Source organism: Pteropus medius, unplaced genomic scaffold (genome assembly GCF_902729225.1).
Source record: "Pteropus medius unplaced genomic scaffold, Ma_sr-lr_union100, whole genome shotgun sequence".
In the NCBI taxonomy this organism is placed as follows: Eukaryota; Metazoa; Chordata; class Mammalia; order Chiroptera; family Pteropodidae; genus Pteropus; species Pteropus medius.
Window position 1 is genome coordinate 6410385 of NW_024344437.1, and position 20373 is coordinate 6430757.

At 44.9% G+C, this 20373-nt stretch overlaps 1 protein-coding gene across 2 annotated transcripts in view; it reads right to left on the reverse strand.

Annotated features, from left to right (window-relative positions):
* Positions 1-2533: 2533 nt before the first annotated feature.
* The window catches only part of MIPEP (mitochondrial intermediate peptidase), a 156718-nt gene continuing 138878 nt past the window's right edge, over positions 2534-20373 (reverse strand). For both annotated transcript variants that reach the window (XM_039873047.1, XM_039873046.1), the window contains one exon: positions 2534-5012. In XM_039873047.1, the coding sequence (XP_039728981.1) occupies positions 4974-5012 (39 nt within the window). In that variant the 3' untranslated portion in view covers positions 2534-4973. The remainder of the gene's footprint in view (positions 5013-20373) is intronic.

Genomic DNA, 20373 nt, shown 5'->3' on the forward strand with positions numbered 1-20373 from the left:
TGGAGGCTGGTGGTAAATCCTAACCGCAGCAGAGTTTTCCCAGAGGAATTTCTGTGTGCTTATGGGTTTAGTCTCATCATAAGGAAAAGCATTCACAATAAAATTGTTTGCTATTATGATTTATCCAGCTGTTATTGTGAAAAGAGACAGTGACCCCTCTGCATTCTTGGAAGTTCTTTAGAGATTTTCTTTGCTTTGATGTTTGGTCTAAATTACTAATTCTTTTAGCAATTTTTAAAGAAGGGTACAAAGCTGAGATGCTTCCGGAGCCCTCGTATATCTGAGAATGCCATTTTGCATCTCAGCCTTTACCTCTCAAAACTCGTTTTTCATTGTCCTTTGACTTTTGATGGCAATGCACAAATTACATTTGTACGATTACGGTAATTCTGGGATCACTGTAATTTTTGTTCCTTTATATGTAAACTTGTTATTTCTAGCTGAATGCTTTTAAGAGTTATTTCTCAGTATTCTGAAAAACATCACTAATAGGCACTCTAAAAAGCGGGCAGGGTCCTATAATCAAATATGCTTAGGCAACGTCGGGTCGTAAACACAATGCTATATATGTCTGGTGACAGTAGGGTTTGCTAATGTGCTCAGTGAACCATCAACACTTACTTGGCTTACACCCGTCCCTCGAGTTATGTGGATTATCCGTTCCATGCGCCTTTTTTTACGCAGAAGAAAACTGCATAAAGAGTCCACCAGTACGGAAAAAACACTAAAGAAATAGGCCGATATAAGTCATAAAAATATTTATTTCACATATTTTCACAAAAAGATGCTAATGAAAATTCGGAAAAACCCAAATAAATTTTATTTGCAGTTGGTGTCTCTTCTGGATCTAAAGCATTCAATCTTCCCTTTTTGACTGGCACAAAGTCACTGTCTTCATCGCTTTGGTTTCATTGTTTATGTTTATGTTTTTTTGGATGATCTTTTTTCAACTCCACTTTTTGCTAAGTTTTCACAAATTCTTCGATATTCACTGCAACAGTTTTAAAATCTGTTAGAAATTTAAAGGCTCGTTGGATGTTTGGATCAATATGTAGAAGTGCAGTTTCCAGTTTTGTGGCCAATTGAAGAGCTTTGTAAATATTCTCTGTGGTGAATGAAACTGGTTCAAGGTCACTGCTGTATTCAACAGCAGGATAGGTTTCAGCTGATGAATTAAGTAAATTAATTCATTATTAGTTAATCCACGATCAACCAGTAATTCATTAATATCATCTACATTCAAATTGTCAGAGCCTTCTTGAAATTTATTTAATAAATTAACAATGCCAGTTAATTCTTCTTTGGTTGTTGGAATCATATTCCCTGGTACAACCACTTCTGGCCATATTGCTTTCCAGCCAGCATTTAAAGTTGACAGCTTCATATTACTCAAAGCTAGAGCAATATTCTTGATATAACTTAAAATTTTATATTTATTCCAGGCTTCTGTAATTGTAAGTGATCTTTGAGTTTACTAAAAATATCATTAAAACTCCATTTAATATAATTAATCTTAAAGGTGGAAATAATGCTTTGATCTAAACGTTGGATCAAGGAAGCTGGATTTGCTGGCAAACATATAACTTTTATATTTGGATGTTCTAAATTGTGTGGATGACCAGGTACATTATTTAAAAGTAAAAATATTTTAAAAGGAAGACATTTTTCTTAATTTTCAGCTTTGACAGCAAAATATTTGTAAAACCAATCCCGAAAAACATCGGTAGTCACCCATGCTTTTTTATTTGCCATTCAATGAACGGGAAGATCATTAATAATTCTCAGTTAATAAGTATTAGTTCTTTGTACATTGCTAAGTTAAGCTATTGTTTTTTTAGAAAGAGTAATCGCCAATAATAGAAATGAAAAAGAAAGAACTTCATAAAATGAGACCACATAAATGGAAACTGCGGATAAAGTCTGTGTAAATGGCGGTGGGGTGGTGGGTAATAGTTAACATGTGTAAAAAAACATGTAGAAAAAAAATACCACGTAAATCAAGAGATGGATGCATTTGACAACAGGATCCTTTTGAGTTCGTGGAACGGTGATTAAACAGCTTCTGGAAAGTATCTGCAAAGCCCAATTTGGGGTACGCTGGCTTATAGTGTTAATTACATTTCCATTTAAACTCTCAAAAGAAAAGGCAGATTGTGTCTAGACGAGGGTCTCTTTTCACTGTGCCACTTGTTTGTTTTGGTCTGAAACACAGGATTCCTTTTCCTAATTAAAAAACTGTGGTAAAGTATATGTACATAACAAAATTTACCATTTTAACCATTTTTAAGTGTATATATAGTTCAGAGGCATTAAGTATAGTCACATCACTGAGCAACCATCAAGGGTTCCCTTTTAAATTGCACACTCATTTTTTTTTTTCTCATCTCAAAGAAGTTTTCTTAAATTCACTGAACAGCGCGTGTTCACCAGAACACCGCCAATATGCTACTCGCCATTTTGAGCCCTGGGAATACAGTGTTGCAGAAAAGTTGCGAAAATCAGACCCGTGAGAAACCAAGCAGCACTCGGAGAGTTGGAGAACTCAGGTTTATTACACGGTGGTCCCAGAGGAGCTAGCACTCTGAAGATCTGGGCCCAGAGCTCAGTTGCAATATTCCTTATGTAGAACTTATCTGGCATGGGCTGACTGGTTAATTTGTCTTCAGGTGGCTACAAAGCACTGAGTTGCTATGGGTTGCAGGCAGTTACAAAGAGTTACAAAGCGAGGTTGTTGCTAGGGGGTACAGGCAGTTACATTTGATGCTTAGACAGAACAAGCAAAAGAGAAGATAAGTCTTTAGTTACTAATTTCGAGTATGGCCCAGGCAGCAAGCTTATCTACAGAAGCAGAACAAAGAGCTGATTAGCCTTTTGAGTGAAAATTCCTCTTCAACTGGAGGACATGGAATTCGGCTTCTGTTACTGCTTTCGTTTCGGTCGTCCTGGTCCCTCCTCTGGAGGTGACTGCCTCCCCTGCATCTGTGCTACCAGCTCGCACCTCAGCCCTTCGACCTGCATTCTGTTCTCAAGTTCGCCCTTGACGATTTTGCTCTTTTCCTCCTGGATCATGTTTTAAATCGCGGCATTGAGTTACGGTTCCTCTGCCTTTCTTTCTTATTCTGCCAGTCTTCTTTTTTAGTTTACCCTATAATTTTATTTCTGCTTGATCTTTCTCTAGGGATTTCAGCTTCACAGAGGCCGTGTCTTCACCCACCTCCCTAAGAACAGAGAGGTTTCTACGACGCCCCACGCTTCCTTTACAAAGTCATTCTCCAAGTTACGCTCTTCCAGCTGATCTTTCCCTGTCCTTTTCCTGAAGAATGTTTATGCATGGGCTCCATACAGATTCTTCTCCTTACTCACCCTCGATCACTGAAAAGGGACTGTTAAAGACCCAAGGGTCTGTCACTGTGGTGCACCGGCGAGCTGGTTAAGGCACCTTTTCAGATGCGCCTGTCACTGGCTGGTAAATTCACATCCATTTTTCCCAGTGCACTTCTCGAAATATAGTTAGCGTCTGTGTAGAGCACGTTTGTCAGGTATGACTCTTCCTTCCCTTAGCTAAGACACTGGGATAAAGAGGGTGGAGTCAGACACGGTGGGGTTCCTCCCGAGGCAGGCACTCGGGGCTCTTCCTATCACTAGCATCACCTGGAGCCTTGCCCTCCCTTCCCCGACTTGGCTCTGGGTACAGAGGAGGTGTCACTGCCAGGCCTTCTTTATGTCCTGCCCAAGGGTTCTCTGCATTCAGTTTCCAAGTGTCCACACACTTCCAGGGGGGAGGGACCAGAAGGGGAGCAAACGGCAGCACAGTACCGTGGGGCAGAAGGCCAGCAACTCTGCTTTGAGGCACACTTTAGATTCCTCGGCATGCAGATGGAGGGATGAGGGGTCAGTGTCCCCTGAATCCAGGTGGATCCGGCCTGAGGGGAGGGTCACTGACATTTCCTCATCCGGTCTCATCTGTTTCTGAGCTTGTAAAAATTCCTCTAAGTTCTGTGAATACGTTGGACATGTGTCCTAGTTCGGGGGATTTTTAATCTTGCCTTTCTGTACCATCACTGGTCATGCAGTGAGAAGCAGCCAGAGGCTGCTGGCAGATGCCATTTTAAAGTCTATAATTAAATTCTTGACTTTGATGGTGGGGAAAATCACGACCTCTTTTCTTTCCTATTATTAACATAGCGATGCAGTGTGCAATAACGCAAGGCAGACAGGTTCAGGGAAAGACAGACATGGTTGAAATCCCAGTCTCCTGATTTATCGGTTGCTGGATCTTGGCGCATCACTTGCTCATGGTACCTACACTTGTTTTTGTACATCATCATCAAGCCAGAGGAGGATGAGTTCAAACCTTGCCTGTTCTGAGCCCATCTGCGCAGTGCCTAAATAATGCTTTCAATTACAAGTATATCGGAAACCACACTGGGTTCCTGGGTTGCTGTAATGGAGAATCCCAAGCGCATTTTCAGAGCCTAGTAGAGTGATCTTAAGAAATGGTAATTATTCAAAAGAACGATAGGTGTGATCTTTCTGAAGACTACTTCAAACTAAAACAATTTTGCTTTTAATGAAGTCTCTAATTTACAAATTAAAGATCAACAGAAAGGAGGGAAAGTTCAACAGCAGAGTGGCTGAACTAAAAAAAGGCCCGGACCTTAAATTTAACAACTCTCTGCTCTAGTTTTTACCAGCTCACTGAGTAGGTTACCATATGTTCAAAAATCTGCCAAATAGGCTAAAAGCCAGCTTAATTAAAACAAATTATTTATTCCAAGTTCCATTCGTTTAAAGTTTTTCAGAAGTTATTACAGACGTGAATACTGAAATCAGAAACAAGTGTTCACAGCTGTAGCATTTATAACAAAGTTAATATCCACATGACCTTGATTTAAAAGATTCGAGGTGTTTCTGTCATTCGGAATCCATGAGGAAAGTTTCAGAGTCCAGATCCAAATCAGACACGAGGGCACTCACGAAGTCGTCGATGGAAGGACACTTCTGAAGCATACCTGCGAACAAAGGATACCGTCAGCCAGCACGTCGCCCCCAGACACGGACGTGCATTGAGGGACAAGGACGTGCATTCAAGTCCATACACCAGGGCACATCTGGCTTTCCGAAGTAAGAGCTCGGCTCTACAGACTGACTGTGAGAACATCACAAAAAGTCATGGGCAGGGTGTCGGCCCTGAAGCGATTCATAATTTCGATGCATTTTGCTATCTAACCAAAATTTACATAGAGATTTAGGCCCAATTGTTTCACAAGGGTTTTTATTTTGCAGATATTACAATACACTTGGAGTGATGTTAGAAGACTGAACTTTGTAGTTATCTTTGACTGAGTTGATTCGAAATCTAATCTGTTTCATTACCATGTTTTATCGAGTTCTATATACTTTAAAAGCAATCACGTGTTAATTCTTTTGCAGATATCTTATATCAGAGTCAAGCGAATGGCTTTCCTCCAACGTTCCCATCCTGGAGAACTCCTAGCTTTGCAACTTACTAACTGTGTAATGTGGTAATCACTTAAAATCCCCAGCACTCAAAATGTCCCATCTAATATACAAGGTTGCCATAGAGATAAAACGAGATGCAGTGGAAAGCAGCGAGGCGCCATGTCGAACATACATTAACGATTTAATAAAAAGCTGAATGGATCTCCATTCTTCACTCCACAGACAAAGATTCGGCACTGAGCCCTGCAGCCCTGACCTCTGTTCTTGGCAGGTGATGCTGACTCGAGGGTTGAGCAGGGCTCTATACGCTGGGGGATGGATCCCGTAAAACTCATTCCAACACCGAGACATTAAGAGATCGCCGGAGTCCTCTAGTAGCCTCTAAACCTTTAATGTAATTCAGTCAACATGGCTGGAGTGTTTGCTGTGTGTCAAACGAGGTCATGATCAGTCAGACGAACGGGCGAAGTCACAATATGAGAGCAAGAAGGGCACAATCGCGAAAGTGACCCGTGCGGACCTGGATGTCCGGATGAAGGAAAACTGACCTTGACCTCTACCGTATACAAAGAAATTTGAATGGGCACAATCCTAATTATAAAAGCTAATATTATGAAGTGTCTAGAAGGAAATGTAGATTATCTTTGTGACTTTTAGGTAGGCAAAGGTTTCTTAGGGCACAGCAAGTAAAAAAAAACACAAAAAATTGATCTATTTTACCAGAATTAAAAACTTCTAGTCTTTAAAAGAAACCATTAAGAAAATGAATAGATAATGACAGAGTGGGAGAAAATACTCAACACAATATGTATCACACATGAGACTGGTATCCAGAATATATAAAGGACTCTTTCAACTCACCATGAAAATGTTTATAAAAATTAAAACGGGGCAAAAGATGTGAGCAGACCTTTCATAAAAGAAGACAACCAAATAAACACACACGACTAATAGGCACCGAAAAGACAAAATATCTTTGCCACCCAGGACAAGAAGACTAAAACCACGATAAGACACCGCGACACACCCACCAGAATAGCTAAAATGACACAGACAGACACGAAATGTAGGCAAGGCGGTGGGCAACCTGAATTGTCAGGCGTCAGCGCTAAAAGGGTGAATGATACAACTACTTTGTAAAAAACATCTTGCAGTTTCTTATAAAACTAGCCACATATCTACCCTAAAACCCAGCAATTTTCTCCTAGACATTTACCCAAAGGAAACGAAAGCCTGCCAACAAAGAAAAGGACTCTTCATCCCCAAACGGGAACAACACGAGCTTCCATCACCAGGATATGGATAAACATACGTGGTATCCTCATAAAACACCACTCGGCGACGAAAGGGAACAGCTCCTGACCCGGGCAGCAACATGGAAGGCCCTCGAAACCAGGGCACTGAATGCAAGAAGCCTGACACAAGGGATCCATGCCGCTTGTTTTCATTTCCATGAAGTTCAAAAACGGGCCAAATTAACCTATTGTGAAAAAATCACAACGGTGGCAGCTTTCGAGAGTGGAGATGGCCGTCGGCTGAGAAGACACACAAGGAAACCTGGTGGGATGGTGATGTGCTGCAGGGGACGGTGGCTCGTGTTATGAAGAGGTATGCACGTGCCGGAACCGGCTCATTCGAGATCTGTGTATTTCACTGTATGTAAATGTTCTCTAAAAAAAAGGAAACAAATGTTGAACTCTAGTTAACGCTACGCATGCAAGAGTCTAGGGGTAGAACGTACCGATGTCTGTAACTCGCTTAGAAAAGAATATATTACACATGTAACATGCGTGATAGACTGATGGGTGGGCGACAGGATGCGGCTGGATACGCGATAACGACATAGCAAAACGTTAGTTGTAGGATCTAAGGATATGAGTGTTGACTGTCCTCCTCATTCAACTTTTCTGAATGTTTGAAAATTTTCAATGTAAATATGTCGAGACGAAAGTAAACCGTGGGTGTGAAGAGCCGAGAAGCAGAGCTGGCGGGAGAACAGGGGGAAGCAGGCGAGTTCTGACGGAAACTCGGGGGGCTTTGCGAGGTTTGGGGTCCGAGCAGAAACTTGAAAGACGGGAAAGACTTAGGTTCAAATCGGGGCCTTTCAAGTGGGGAGGACGTAAGGCAGGCAGGACGGCGTGGGGAGCAGAACGCGTGCTGACCGCTCAGTGGCCTCGTGGACAGAGAAAGGGTGGAGGACGCTCTGGGAGGGACGTGACGCCGGGGCTGAGGCTCAGGACCAGAGTGACCAGGGGGAAGGTGACGGTGCAGGAGGAAAGCCCACAGCCTGTCACGTTTACGTGCTGGGCGGGGTCAGGGGCGCCCAAGGCCAGGCGTCCAGGCTTCGGTCAGCGGCGAGAACACAGAGGTGGGGGGCGGGGGACCAGGAGTGGACACGTGGACATGGTCATTCCCGCCAGGGGGAGAGACCATGAGGGCAGCAGCCCCAGGGCTGCTCTGTATGGCAGACGTGAAAACAGTAGCTCCGAACGCATTCTCGTAGGCCACTGACCGGACCTGGAGCAGTTAAGAACAATAAGGTTGTAATATTTTCAACTAACGATCAAAATATTTTCATCCTCATTCGAGTTCAAATTCTAATACCTCCATCCGAGGAAATCCCTGAGAAATAAGGAGCAGCTACTGGAGGAGGATTTTGTTGCTATGTCTTTATCTGCAAAACTAAAGTTCAAAACACAGCTTTCCTTTTATAGTAAAATAACCTCTGTGGATGAAAGAAGGCCTCCCCTCTGGTCCCGCTGTACTAACGATAGAAGCGTTTGGGTCTCTGCTGACTGCTGAAGCTGTGCATTTCGCATCGTATCTCCCAGATGTCGGTTAGATGGCTTAGATGCAATCTGATGAATAAATCAGGCTTTAGGCATTTCCTATGTGCCAGGCTTAATACAGAAAACGGTTGTGGGAAAAACATTTAAGCATGGCTTTCAATCAAATGTTTAACCTATTACACCGTTTTATTCCTTTCAGTACGTGAAATATTCTATAATTAAATGTCTGGTTATTCGTAATTAAATGACTAGAATTGTCAGGAGGTAAAACCCGCTCATTCAGAGCTAACCTACTCAGTTAAGCAAGGCCCTCCTGTCCCTTTGAAGTGGTTCATTGCAACTCGACAAACTGCCAATACAAATATGACCTTGCTCCGTCCTTCTCGGCAGACAGAGCTAACTAGCACATACGCATCCTTCTCCAGTTTCCCGTCTTCGATCATTCCTGCATCTCAGAGGCTGGCGACTGTGGCAATGACGCGAGGAACATATACACTCGTGGTATTTTTAAATAAAAGCTGGTCAGGGCTAAATGGTTTGGTAATTGCGCATGTTACGTGATTGCTGAAGACGAAGGTTTTCAAAAACGAGGCAATCAGGACCCAAAGGGATAAAGAGCAGTTACCGGGGCAAGAACTCGCTTGGTATATTGTTATGGTATCCTCGCTGTAATTAGATTTAAATGTTTTACGAGTGTCGACATGAACTAACTTCTACAGAGAATTAAAAGAAAAATAGGACGTTTTCAGGTAGTTCCACAAATAAGAAAAATTGAAGTTAGCTTTTATACATGTGTAGAGTCAAAAAAAATTCCAAGAACTCTTTGATTTTTTTTAAAAAAGCTGACAAAAACGTCCCCTTTGTCTTTAAGCGTTAGTCTTAAAAGGGTGATGACTAGACTTGCAGCATCTTAGGAGCCCCTGGGAAGAAGCTAGAGCTGCTAAGTCCATAAGTGGGTGGAGTTTACAAACATATTTCACTGTGGAAACCACCTAAATTACGGGGTGGGAGGGATGTATGGACTGATTTTGCCAAAAGAATGGAGACAAACGACAATTTTTGCAACTTTGAAAGAGAAGAGTGTCGACAGCAACATAAGAAAGGGAAAACTGCACTAAGGAGGCACGTCACGCATATTAATTAGTTCTTAGGAAGGAAGGGAAGCGGTTGGGTTTCCTCTACCTGTCCTGCTCAGGGGGATAGAGAATACATAACGAGTGGCTACAGAATGATGGTTTAATTTATTTTTCACCTCATTTTACCTGAGAGGCAAATGGGCTAATAAAAGTCGGTACAAGCCAGAACACTTTCACCTCGACTGCTCTGTTCAAACGAGCACGTTTCATCACCTTGAAGTACTGGGGCAATTATTCCAGGCCTGACAAAAATAAATTATGATATCAAAAGGGTTCCAAGATTGATGTGTGAGGCACTAAGGGCTTCCAAATCGTACTCCGCGCTATCCTCTCCACTGACTGTCGACACAGAGCTGGAAATAAAGGGAGCACCAGGAAACGGGGCCATGGGGACCTGACCCGCAGACGGCTGGTCCAGAAAGGGCAGATCGAAAAGGCGGCCGTCAGCGCAAACAGCAGAGTGACATGGCAGCTACCTGTTGAGCACTTACTGAGCGCCAGGCGCGGCGCTGACAGGCCTGACTCGTCCGATCTGTACAACACACCTGTGAGGAGTCTGTCTTATAAACAAGGAACTGGAGCGAGGCGAGGTCACGCGGCCACGGCTCCTTTGCTGAACCCTGGCAGTCTGGTTCCGGAGCCCGTGCTCTGCGAGCGCTGTGACACATTGCCTCATGGCCCGGAATTCTGTAAAATGATACATGTTCTGAAAAGGTCCGTGTGTAAACACCAGCATCCTGGATGTGACAAAAACCAAATGTGTGGAGAAGTACCAAAAAAATCAAAAAAAAAAAAAAACCCACTAAGAAAGCCTGAGAGCTTTCTGATGCCACCCATGGCTCCACGGGCCCAGCTGCTTAATTGTTGCTCACTGCCCTGAAGACGGAACCCACGCGCCTGTTGCTCTAGGGGCGATTTGGTTTCTGTATGACGGAGTGAGTGCACCCCACGAGGAGCCCCAACTCTGCAACTGTCTAACTGCGGGGAGGAAAGAGGGGAAGCTGGGCGTAGCCCCTCCGGAAAGGGCAGGCGGCCGGTCCTGGAGAAAGGGCTCAGCCCAGCCGTGACTGGGACAGGCATGCCTGCCACGCCGAGAGCCTCTTCCTCTCAGGGCCTGAGACTCAGCGCGCTTGGTTGCTGCGGGGTTCTCTCCTAGGCAAAATACTGGGAGCAAAAAAGAGGCTGAGTTCTGCACATGAAGACGCTTTCTGGGTGGCCTCCAAGAATCTGCGGTAACCCTTCGCAAACAGAAGCCCTTACATGTCTCGGGGACTCCTAACTAGGCATATTTCTATGCTTTCACCAAGAAAAAATTCTGTCAGCCCCGGGATGACTTCGATACTTGTATAAAGCTGCAAGCTCACACCCTGTTATTTTGTAACATGTAATACAGAATTGTTCAAGTATCGACACGCTCTTGGCACGAACTCTTTTAACCTCTTGAGTGCCCGCTTAGATGTACGACTAATACAATTAATTATTTGAAAACGCAACTGAGAACTGGTGGAAAGTTCGATTATGTAAGCCAACCTGGCGAGGACGGACGTTCATTCTGGCTTTTACTAAGTGCCCGGGGTGAAATGGTCTCTATAGCATTTGATTTTGAGAATACGGGGGATTATCGGAGCAATTAAAAACATTCGAATTATTTTAAGCCTTGGAAGAGTAGAATAGTTACATTTCCTACTGCTTAACGCCAACGAAGGGGCTCCCAGTGGAATGAAACTGTGGTTGAGTCTGAGCGAAGTTTAGAGAAAGTGAAGAAGGGTGGATTGAAGTAACTACACAGAGAGTCTTTGCAAGGCTTTTGATATCCAATCATTCATTCATTCACTCACTCATTCGTTTTATCTGTGCCTAAGTAGCTAATGTAAGTAAGTAAGGCAGCCAAAGAGATCATGTATTATTTATTACGAAGATGCTATGTACAAAAATCACTATAAAAATGTATGCTCTCGTTGAGTCTAAAAGTCTAGTTCCCAAACCAACGACTTGGGATCACCTGGGAACCTGCTGGAAATACACAGTCTCGGTTCCCACCCCAGACGTAATGCATGGGAAACTGGGGGTGGGGCTCGGCACCCCCTGTGGTGCTGAGCCCTCCTGGTGAGTCTGACGCTCCGGAAGTATGGGAACCCCTGCTCCCCACACACCTGAGGGAACCATGCCCGTGGAAAGTGAGACCAAGTTTCTCTCAACTGGTAAGCTGAACTCGAAAAACACTGAGCCAGAAAGATGCTTTGATCTATTTAAACTGAAAAATATCTGTCTTCCAAACGAAATGGGAAACAGTCTCGTAATCAAACGCAGGGTTTGTTTGGGACGCTGTCCGAAGTCATGATTACAAAGCCCCGAGAGAGAGGACACTGCTGGCTGGAAAAGCACCGAAAAGAACCGCGGGGATCTGGCATGCAAACAGCCTTAAGTCTGGGTGGAGGGGACGAGGAAGCCAGAGAGCGCGCTGACGTGGGGACACGGTGACCTCGGGCTCCCACGTGGGAGGCAAGCTCCGGAAGTCAGCAGCAGTATTTTTATTTTAGAAAAGAAGTAGAGTCTATTTTGATTACTAGGACCCCTGGGAAACTGCCTCACTGTTGTCCGTCACTGCCTCACTGCCTCACGGTCAGGCTGGGGCGCGGGCGGGGAGGGAGGGGAGGTCTGGGCGGAAGCTGTCGGGATCGGCTCAGTCGTTTGGGGGTGCTCCTGAAACTCGTTCATTCCCGTAGAGTCAGGGAAGGAAACACCCTCTGGTTGAGTGTCAAAAGGTGCAGTGGGAGCTCACGGACAGGGTGCACGCCCGAGGCCACCTCCAGGCCTGGAGCTCCCTCCGCAGCTGGGGTCCTGGTGGATGCAGCCCTGACGTCAGGCCTGGCCAGGCGTTCAGAGTCCAGGATGGCCAGGGACAAGGAACTCATCAGTCCTCTCAAAACCAAAACTAAAAGCCAACCATAGTCTTACGTTTCAGACAGCCTGATGGTACTTGGTTTAAATTAAGGTCAGGTTTATATTTAAGGCTTACAGGAGTTGTTTACTTAGGGGACAGTCTGGTGGAGCCAAGAAGAGCCTTAGGCTCCAAAAGACAAATGCCCCGGGGACGCCTGGCGAGGACAACAGCCAGAGCTCCGACGGCCAGCAGGGTAGCTACCCCGAGGATGGTCAGCCAGCCTTGGGCGCTGTGCGGTCAGGGCTTCGGGCTGTGTGGGGCACGGTCTGGCTCAGCAGAGCATTTTGTAACTTGACATTTCTGTCCATTTCTCCCCTTCGGAGCATAGAAAATTTTCCTTTGAATGGCTGCCAAGGAGGAATAAAGAGGAAAGGTAAATTCTTCCTTTTCTAAATACAACCTTAGATGCCTCTAAAGAAGGCACGACCTCCTGGTGGTCAGAGCGAGGGTGTGGTCCCCTGGATTAACCAACCGGCTAAGGGACCTCCGACCAGTCACTCAACTTCCTCGGCCTCGTTTCTCACAGCGGTTGCCTGCATAAAGGTGAAATGTGAGTGAAGTGTAAAGTTTGAAGCTCATAAAAATTGGCATAATGTCATCCATCTACTTTGCTAGATTATTGTAAGGATTAAATAAAATGGTGCGTTTAACGCACAGAAAATGCTCCCAAACTGGAAACGGTAACAATCAGATCCAAAGCACATTTACCAAAAGGTTGCTTAGGGACGGGCTTGCCTTTTTCTTTTTCTCACGAGCTGAATTCCAAAACGTTGGTCTATGATTAAGTATTTAGGATATTTGCATCGAACTCATAATCCCAACCGTCCAGCTAATGAATCATTGCTTGCCCTACTTTTCCCTCACTCTTTGCCATCTGCTTTCTGTGGGATAACCACGCGTGTACTAAAAAGAAGGAAACAGAATATTAATTAAAGTCGATTCATTTTTCTACCTGTTAGCAGCTGTGATAAAAGGTTTATCAAGAAGAGTTCACTGGGATGATAGAAAAGTTCTGGAAACGGATGATGGTGGCGGTCACACGAGACTGAGACCACGCAGAGTGGTGAATGCCACTGAACTGTCCCCTTCCGAATGGGGAAAATGGTCAATTTTATGTCGTTTATGCTCTGTCATGATTTTTGTTAAAAAAGAGACCAAAAGTACCAAGATGGAGCCTTTGCTTCGTCCAGACGTTCAACTCCCTATGCTGCCCGCGCCCCCTGCCACCGATCGTAAGAATAACTGGGGACGCCCGAAGGCAGATCGCCTGTACAGATTTGGGGGTGCATGAAAGGGGTGTCTGCGTGTTCCCAACGCCACTGTCGATTCTAAAAACCCATCACAATGGTTGATGGCCTTTCTTTTTTTTTTTCTTTTTTTTAAGCTGAAATAATTATATGTGCCAAACTCGGCTCAGACTGATTAAGAGTCAGAGTACAAGGAGGCTGGCCTGGCGGTTTGAAAAGTCTACAGTGAATTTTATGGGATCAGAACTCTCATTCCAGATCTGTCTCTCCCAAGCCTAGGGCAACTCTATGGCTCACCTTCCCTGCTTTGAAGTGTTTCTCTGCCATAAGGCTGTGGCCACCCACCCCTTTTTCTAAAGGTGGAGTCCCACTATCTGCGATCAGTTTCTGGGAAAATGAGGCCATCGGCCAGAAAGTGAAATTCCTTTCCTCCTTTGAACTGCAAAAACTCTTGTTGGCCGCGTTAACATCTGCGGCTGTTCAGACTGGAGGCTCTCTCTCTGGGGTTCCCGACTGGACTGAAGCAGTGTCTGAACTTCCGGGAGCTCATCCTCCGAGTGTAGCAACCGCCCCCCGCCCAGCCTCCGCCCCCCCGCACTCTGTTTACAGATGAGTTTAACTTCATCGCCAGATTGAATCATTCCATTTACAATTACATTTCTGGGTTACAAAACATTTTGCCTTTTGAAGTTCAATGTCTTCCTTAAGCAAACACACCCACACATTAAACATGTACACACCCTCTTAGAAATTCAGTACATTTACAAAAGGGAGGTCTCAGCCTTGAGAACGCAGGTGCTCTCTTCCATTTATTTCTTCCAGAAAGCTCTCAGCTCTTTCTGGGGCTACACTGAGTAAATATCCAAAGAAGCCAAAGATTAGGGATCGTATTTACTCGGCTATTATTCTGGGTTGCCGTTTACCTCTGCTGTTGAAACTGTGTCATAATGCCACAGCCGAGACTCGCTCCTGAGTCTCATTCCATGGCACGCGTCCCTCATTTATCCGGTTACGCTGTGCAAGAAGATGTTTCTGCCAGTGTGTGTTGTAAAGCAGAAAAAACTTGTTCTGCATTCGCGCGTTCTCATTCGACGAGTCGTTAGTTCGCTACGAAACCACTTTCATATCTGTAAGGCAACTGATACTCGATCGAGTCTAAGCAGCATGTGCCACCTTTCGGACCCGTTCCCATGATACCTCACTCTGTGAACTCCATGATATTTTCTTCGGGCATTAGCGTGTTCACGACATGGCAACTCGGTCACCAAAAATTACAAAAGAGCAAGGGGGAAAATGGAGTGGAAGACGCACACGGCTATTTCTAAAGCCAGAGCTGCCTGGTGAAACCCGAAAAAGAGGTTTAAGAGATTACCTACCAGTCCACACAAGACGAGTTGGGGAGCCCGTTTGCTACTGTGTGACCTCGAGCGTTAAGTGACTTCAGCACCTCTTGGATTGTTGAGAGAATCAAATGGGGGTGACACATGCACCTCGCTTAGCACAGTACCTGGCACATCGAAAGCACTCATCGAAAGTGTTAGCAGTGCTGACTGTTACCGTTCTCATGATTGTCATTGATGCCCCTACTGTGATTCTCTCCTGCCCCTTCAACTCTAGAAATCTAAACGTAGTAGAAATCAGCCTTCTTGCTTAATATCCAACAAAGTGTTATTTACCTTGAGAAAATTGGTAGACAAGGCCACTGCAGCATTTAAATAAAATTCTTAACCTGAAGTGAAAAAAGCGTGTGCATAAAAAGGCAAACATGAAGGTGGTGAGTATGTAACGTAAGATTTAAAAAATTTTTTTTAAAGCTCTGTTTTGTTTAAACTGCTTTAAGGGAAAATGTGGAGTTTAGCCATCCTCCTGGCCCCAGAACTTAATTAAGCTAAACATACATGTATGACGGCAAGAAAGGAGATTAAAAAACCGAACATGTGTTACTTGACATAGCGTAATCTATGTGGCAGGGTAAAAAAATAACCTGATAATGTTATTAAATACTTGAGATATATAAATTCTGAGACTAAGGAGGCATTATTCTATTTAAAAAAAAAAAAACTTTAATGTCAAGACGAGCTATTAGGTAAAAAAGAAAACTGGTTTAGGTATGATGATTCCTTAATCTAGTTTCTTTAAGTAGTAAAGTTACATAACAGTCAAAAGGAAACACTTTCTTTTAGAGATAGTTGAAGAGACTCAGATAAACACTAGAAGGTATCTTGTAACCGATCTGGCAGGAGATGATCAGGTGAAACCAAGAGAAATCTTCCTGTCTGTGCTCACCGGCAACATTTCAAACAAGGGTCAGTGAGCAAATGTCTTCAACTGAATTCACTTCTTCGACTACCATCTGCTCTGGATCTCTCCTATCACCATTATTATTTCTCCTTTTATCGGTTTCTGAGTGTGAAATCATGAGCATTCCTCATTTATTCCCATAGAAGCCTGATGCCTCAGGGTGTGAGGCTAAGGATCTAGGTGGAGAGCGTTGTGGAGAGCTTTGGGGACAGGGACACCTGCTTTTCTAATCTGTTTTCAGCCCACTGCCAAAAGCACGCCTTTGTAGCCACATGTGAAGAACCCCGTCTGCAAGGACCATTTTTGAAGATTTTATGAAAGAATACTCTCTACATTCCTTTTAGAAAGTAGCAAATGCGGGCATATCGAAAGACAGGATCAGTGGTATGTTTCTTGGAATGAGTCTACTACAGGATATTGGCCTGGGAAAAGGGCTCTCACCTCAAACAGAGCCAAACTCCAGACACGGCACCTTGGGTGGCTGCACCGATGGAAGAGAGCTCACACGTTAACCCGGCAAGTCGGAAAAGGCCGTTTACCGCTGTTTATTAGAGAAAACGACCCAGATGACGGCCGCCCGCCGGAAGCCCACAGCAAAGAGCGCCTGCAGCTCCGAGAGCCACCGGCTGGAATGCATGAGCCCCAGGCACAGTGAGCACCGCACGGCTTCGCAGACGACCAGCGGGCGTGGGTGTCAGACCCCGAGTACGCCAGGTGACCGCTTTGCGACGCTGCGGAGTTACTCGGTGGCTCTAGGCTCTACTTTCCCGGTGTGTGAACTGGGGGTACCACTTAGCAATTAGGTGTGTTAAAGATACAGCCCATATCCCCATCAAGCACTCTTTTCCTATGTCCTTGTCCCCTGACCTTCCCGGCATAGCGAACCTCCTTCTGACAAGCCGTTCACAACAGATAATCTGAAATCACTGAGGCGGGGATTTCTGACGCCCAGGGTTTAAGAAGAGCTGCTCTGCTCTGAGCACCAGTGACCGTGTGGGCACAGCCTGTCTGACGGGGTCCCCGACCTGCCCCTCCCATCCAGCTGTTTTACAATCAATACTCCCTCGCCCTGCGGGCAGAACCAAGGCATTGAACGGAAATGAAAAGTGCCTAAAACACACACACACAAGCGCGTGCGCGCGCACACACACACACACACACACACACACACACACACACACGTATGAAATGCAGTACCATGGTTGACAGGCTAAAAGTTAAAGTTCTGCTTAAAAGTTACTTTCCCAGAAGCTTTTCGTCATCTTTACTAGCAAAAATTACGTTGGTTGCATTTAGTTATTGGAACATTTAAATAAAATAGGGAAAAACATCCAAGGATAACAGAGCCCTCCAGGTTGAGTTTAGCAGAAGAAAAGATCTATGGTTTCCTGGTAAAGGCTGACTTCCTTTTATTGGTAGAAAGATCAATATGCCATGTGGTTTCTACCGCCTGGCACTGTAAAATTTACACAAGATGCTCACCAGTTGCTAGAGCGGCAGTATGCAGTTATCTGCCTGATGTGTTAAGAAAACACCATAACCCACAGGAATGACCTATTCCTGGTGTTCCAGAGTCGATCTACTCAGAAAATCAGAAAACTGCCACTCTTCACGAGTGCATTTCACCTACAATACGCACACACGTTCTCTGCTGTTTATCTGTATCTTCAAAATTCTGACCTCATATTTAGCTTTAGTTCTTTGCATCTCAGATTCTGTTAATCTATCTGTTTAGTTCAAAGTCTGACCTTCCCGTTTCTACTTAGAAGCAAAGAACATCTGAGTAGCTATTTGTGTGATGCTTATAGAACGTTACCTGTCTCTAGGAATAGACCAGAAATACCCGGTAACGGCATCTAGCTAACACAGGCTGCAGATCTAAGACCCGGTGCCCATCAATAGGTGCATACAGACAGAGCCTTCCTGAGGGCCAGCGTCTGCCTTATTTACTGAGGTTCGTACCCTCAGCTCATCACCTTCCCCAAGAACTCGCCCCGAGGCTGCCTCACCTGGTCATCCAAAGGGTGTAGAGTTCTAAGGCAGCTGGCCGGAGGAGGAAGGGCTGAAACTCAGGAGCCCTGTGTCCTGGTGCGGGCTGCAGTCCCCACGCGGGCATCTTTCTGTAGTTCTGCCTCTGAGAGGGGGCTTCCTTCTGTAATCTTCACAGGGCGCCATACCCCTCATAATAAATATAGGGCCTGCGTATTATTCTTAGTTATTTATTTTGTGTCCCCAAAGTGCCTGGTCAGCAGTAAAGTCTTCGATTAATACTTGCTGAGCTTAAATAAATTAACGTGATCAACAACTAACAATACTTCTTTTTTATTCTATCAGATTATTTATGAGTCACTGACCTGAGGATATTAAAATAATGTATTTTAACAAGAGTATTCTGGACAGCCATTTCAACCCTATGAGGGTGATGTAGTAAAGGGACCTGGAAGCCAGTGCACATAAGGTGCCCGGGAGAGGGTGAGATGCTGGAGGGAGGAGGCTCAAAGTGGAGTTTCGCCTAGACCTGGTCCTGCTTTAATTAAGGCCCAAGAGTTGACTTACCTTATATAACAAAGCACACTACTACTAAATGCCTCAAGTCAAGCTGCAGACACCACCTCTGACCCCAGCGAAGGGAAAGCATTTTCCACTTTGATGTTCGTTTCTGAAATAACTTTAGTAATTTAACAGCTTGACTTGGTCTTGCATTACACGAATTATAAAGCACAAGAGATGATCTATTTTATTATACCTTGTAGAATGCTGGTCACGCGGAGTGTGAATAAATACGCGTAAAGTTGGAAGGAAAAGCTCTACAAAGAACACGAGACAGCCCAGGGTGCCAAGTGGATGGCATTAGTGTAAGACCATGGTGAAAGCTCTTTGATCAGAAACAGGACGGGGGGCCCATGAAACAGGGGTGCGGGTGCGGTGACGGGGAGGGAGCCGGAGCAAGTGGCAGGGGAACAAAGGCAAACGTGAGAACTGGACAACTGAGCAGACACGATGACAAGAAAGCAGAGAAGAGGCAGGAACCGGGCCAGCGGTAACAACACTGTCGCTAAGAATATTTTTCTTTTCAGAAGAGCTTCCCTGGAATGTTTGGGCCCACGAAGTACTTGGAAAGATTTCTGTGACAGAAACGTTTCAGAACAAGGTGAATATATACCTGTTCCCTTTCTAAGAATCATCCCTTTTGTATGGATCGAGAAATATTTGACCTTTTAAGTACATTTTGAGATTTATGTATTCGCTCACTTAACAAATATTTATGGACTGCCTAGGTATCAAGCCCTCTTACAGGTACTGGGGGTACGGCCTCACACAGATTTTACTTTACTGGGTAGCGTAAACCGTAAACCAGTAAATAAAATGTGACATTATGACAGGAAGTAAACATGTGCTATCAAGGAGTAAGGGGGTGGACAGGTCAGGCCTGTCTGACAACAAGGGGCAGGGGGAAGATGAGCTGCATTAATCAAAGATGATCTGCACTAATCAACTTTTGAGCACTCCATCAAAAGCCATCTGAATGATCTACTCCCAACAGTTCAGGTTTGCTTGCTATTCATTGGAAATCATCTTATCCTTTAAGAGGTCTGTGTGAGGAGGTTTCCTCATAAGTCGCTGACACATGTAAAATTTTCTCTGGGGTGGGCGCTGCTAAGCCACGATGAGCATCCCTTGTGTGCGTCCTGGCGTTGATTCACGCAGAGCCCCTGCACACCCAGGGGACACAGACGTGGGCTAAGCACACAGAACCTGTCGTGTGTTGATGCTCATCTCGCTGATTGAAATACATAGAAAGCAAAGAGACATCTTTTAGAAAATAAACCTAGGAATAATCAAGAAAACCCGAGTGCGTGCACTGTTCTCACATGGCGTCGGCCCCACCAGCTCTGCTGTTCGATGGCAGAATCGCGGGATTAACCAGGATGCGGGATTAACCAGGTTGCGTGATTAAATGGTAGCTGGACGTTTCAGAGCTGAAGGTAATGACTAATTTTTAGTGCTACAAAACAACGTAAAATGCCTCTTCTGTTTAAGCTACTGTGTACCCATTCTGACATTAGGGAAAATCGATCAGGTGATGGGAATCAAAGTTTTGCCACTCTGAAGCTGCCTTTTTGGAGAATTGATTTTGACTTGTTTATTAAGAAACAAGACTCAAAAAGAACCTCTGACCCTCCCTTTTCCTGCCCAAGAGATTCAGACGGAAAGGCCTACTCCAGGAAGGAAATCTTAGGATGCCGGCCTCAGCAGCCTGATCTGAGTTAGGCGTGGGACACAGGAAGGCTTCAGGCAGGGGCCCGTTAGCTGGATCCCCCGTGTCCCACGGTTTCTGAGTGGCCCAGCAGCACCCTGCCTGCCATGTGCATTCCTCTATTCCTCAAGTACCCGTCAATCACTCATTCTCCCTTCTGAAATCTCACACCCCGTTTCCTTCCTTCTCCTTTGTCCAAAATGTCATATAGACCCAAAGCTGCCTGGCTGCCTTT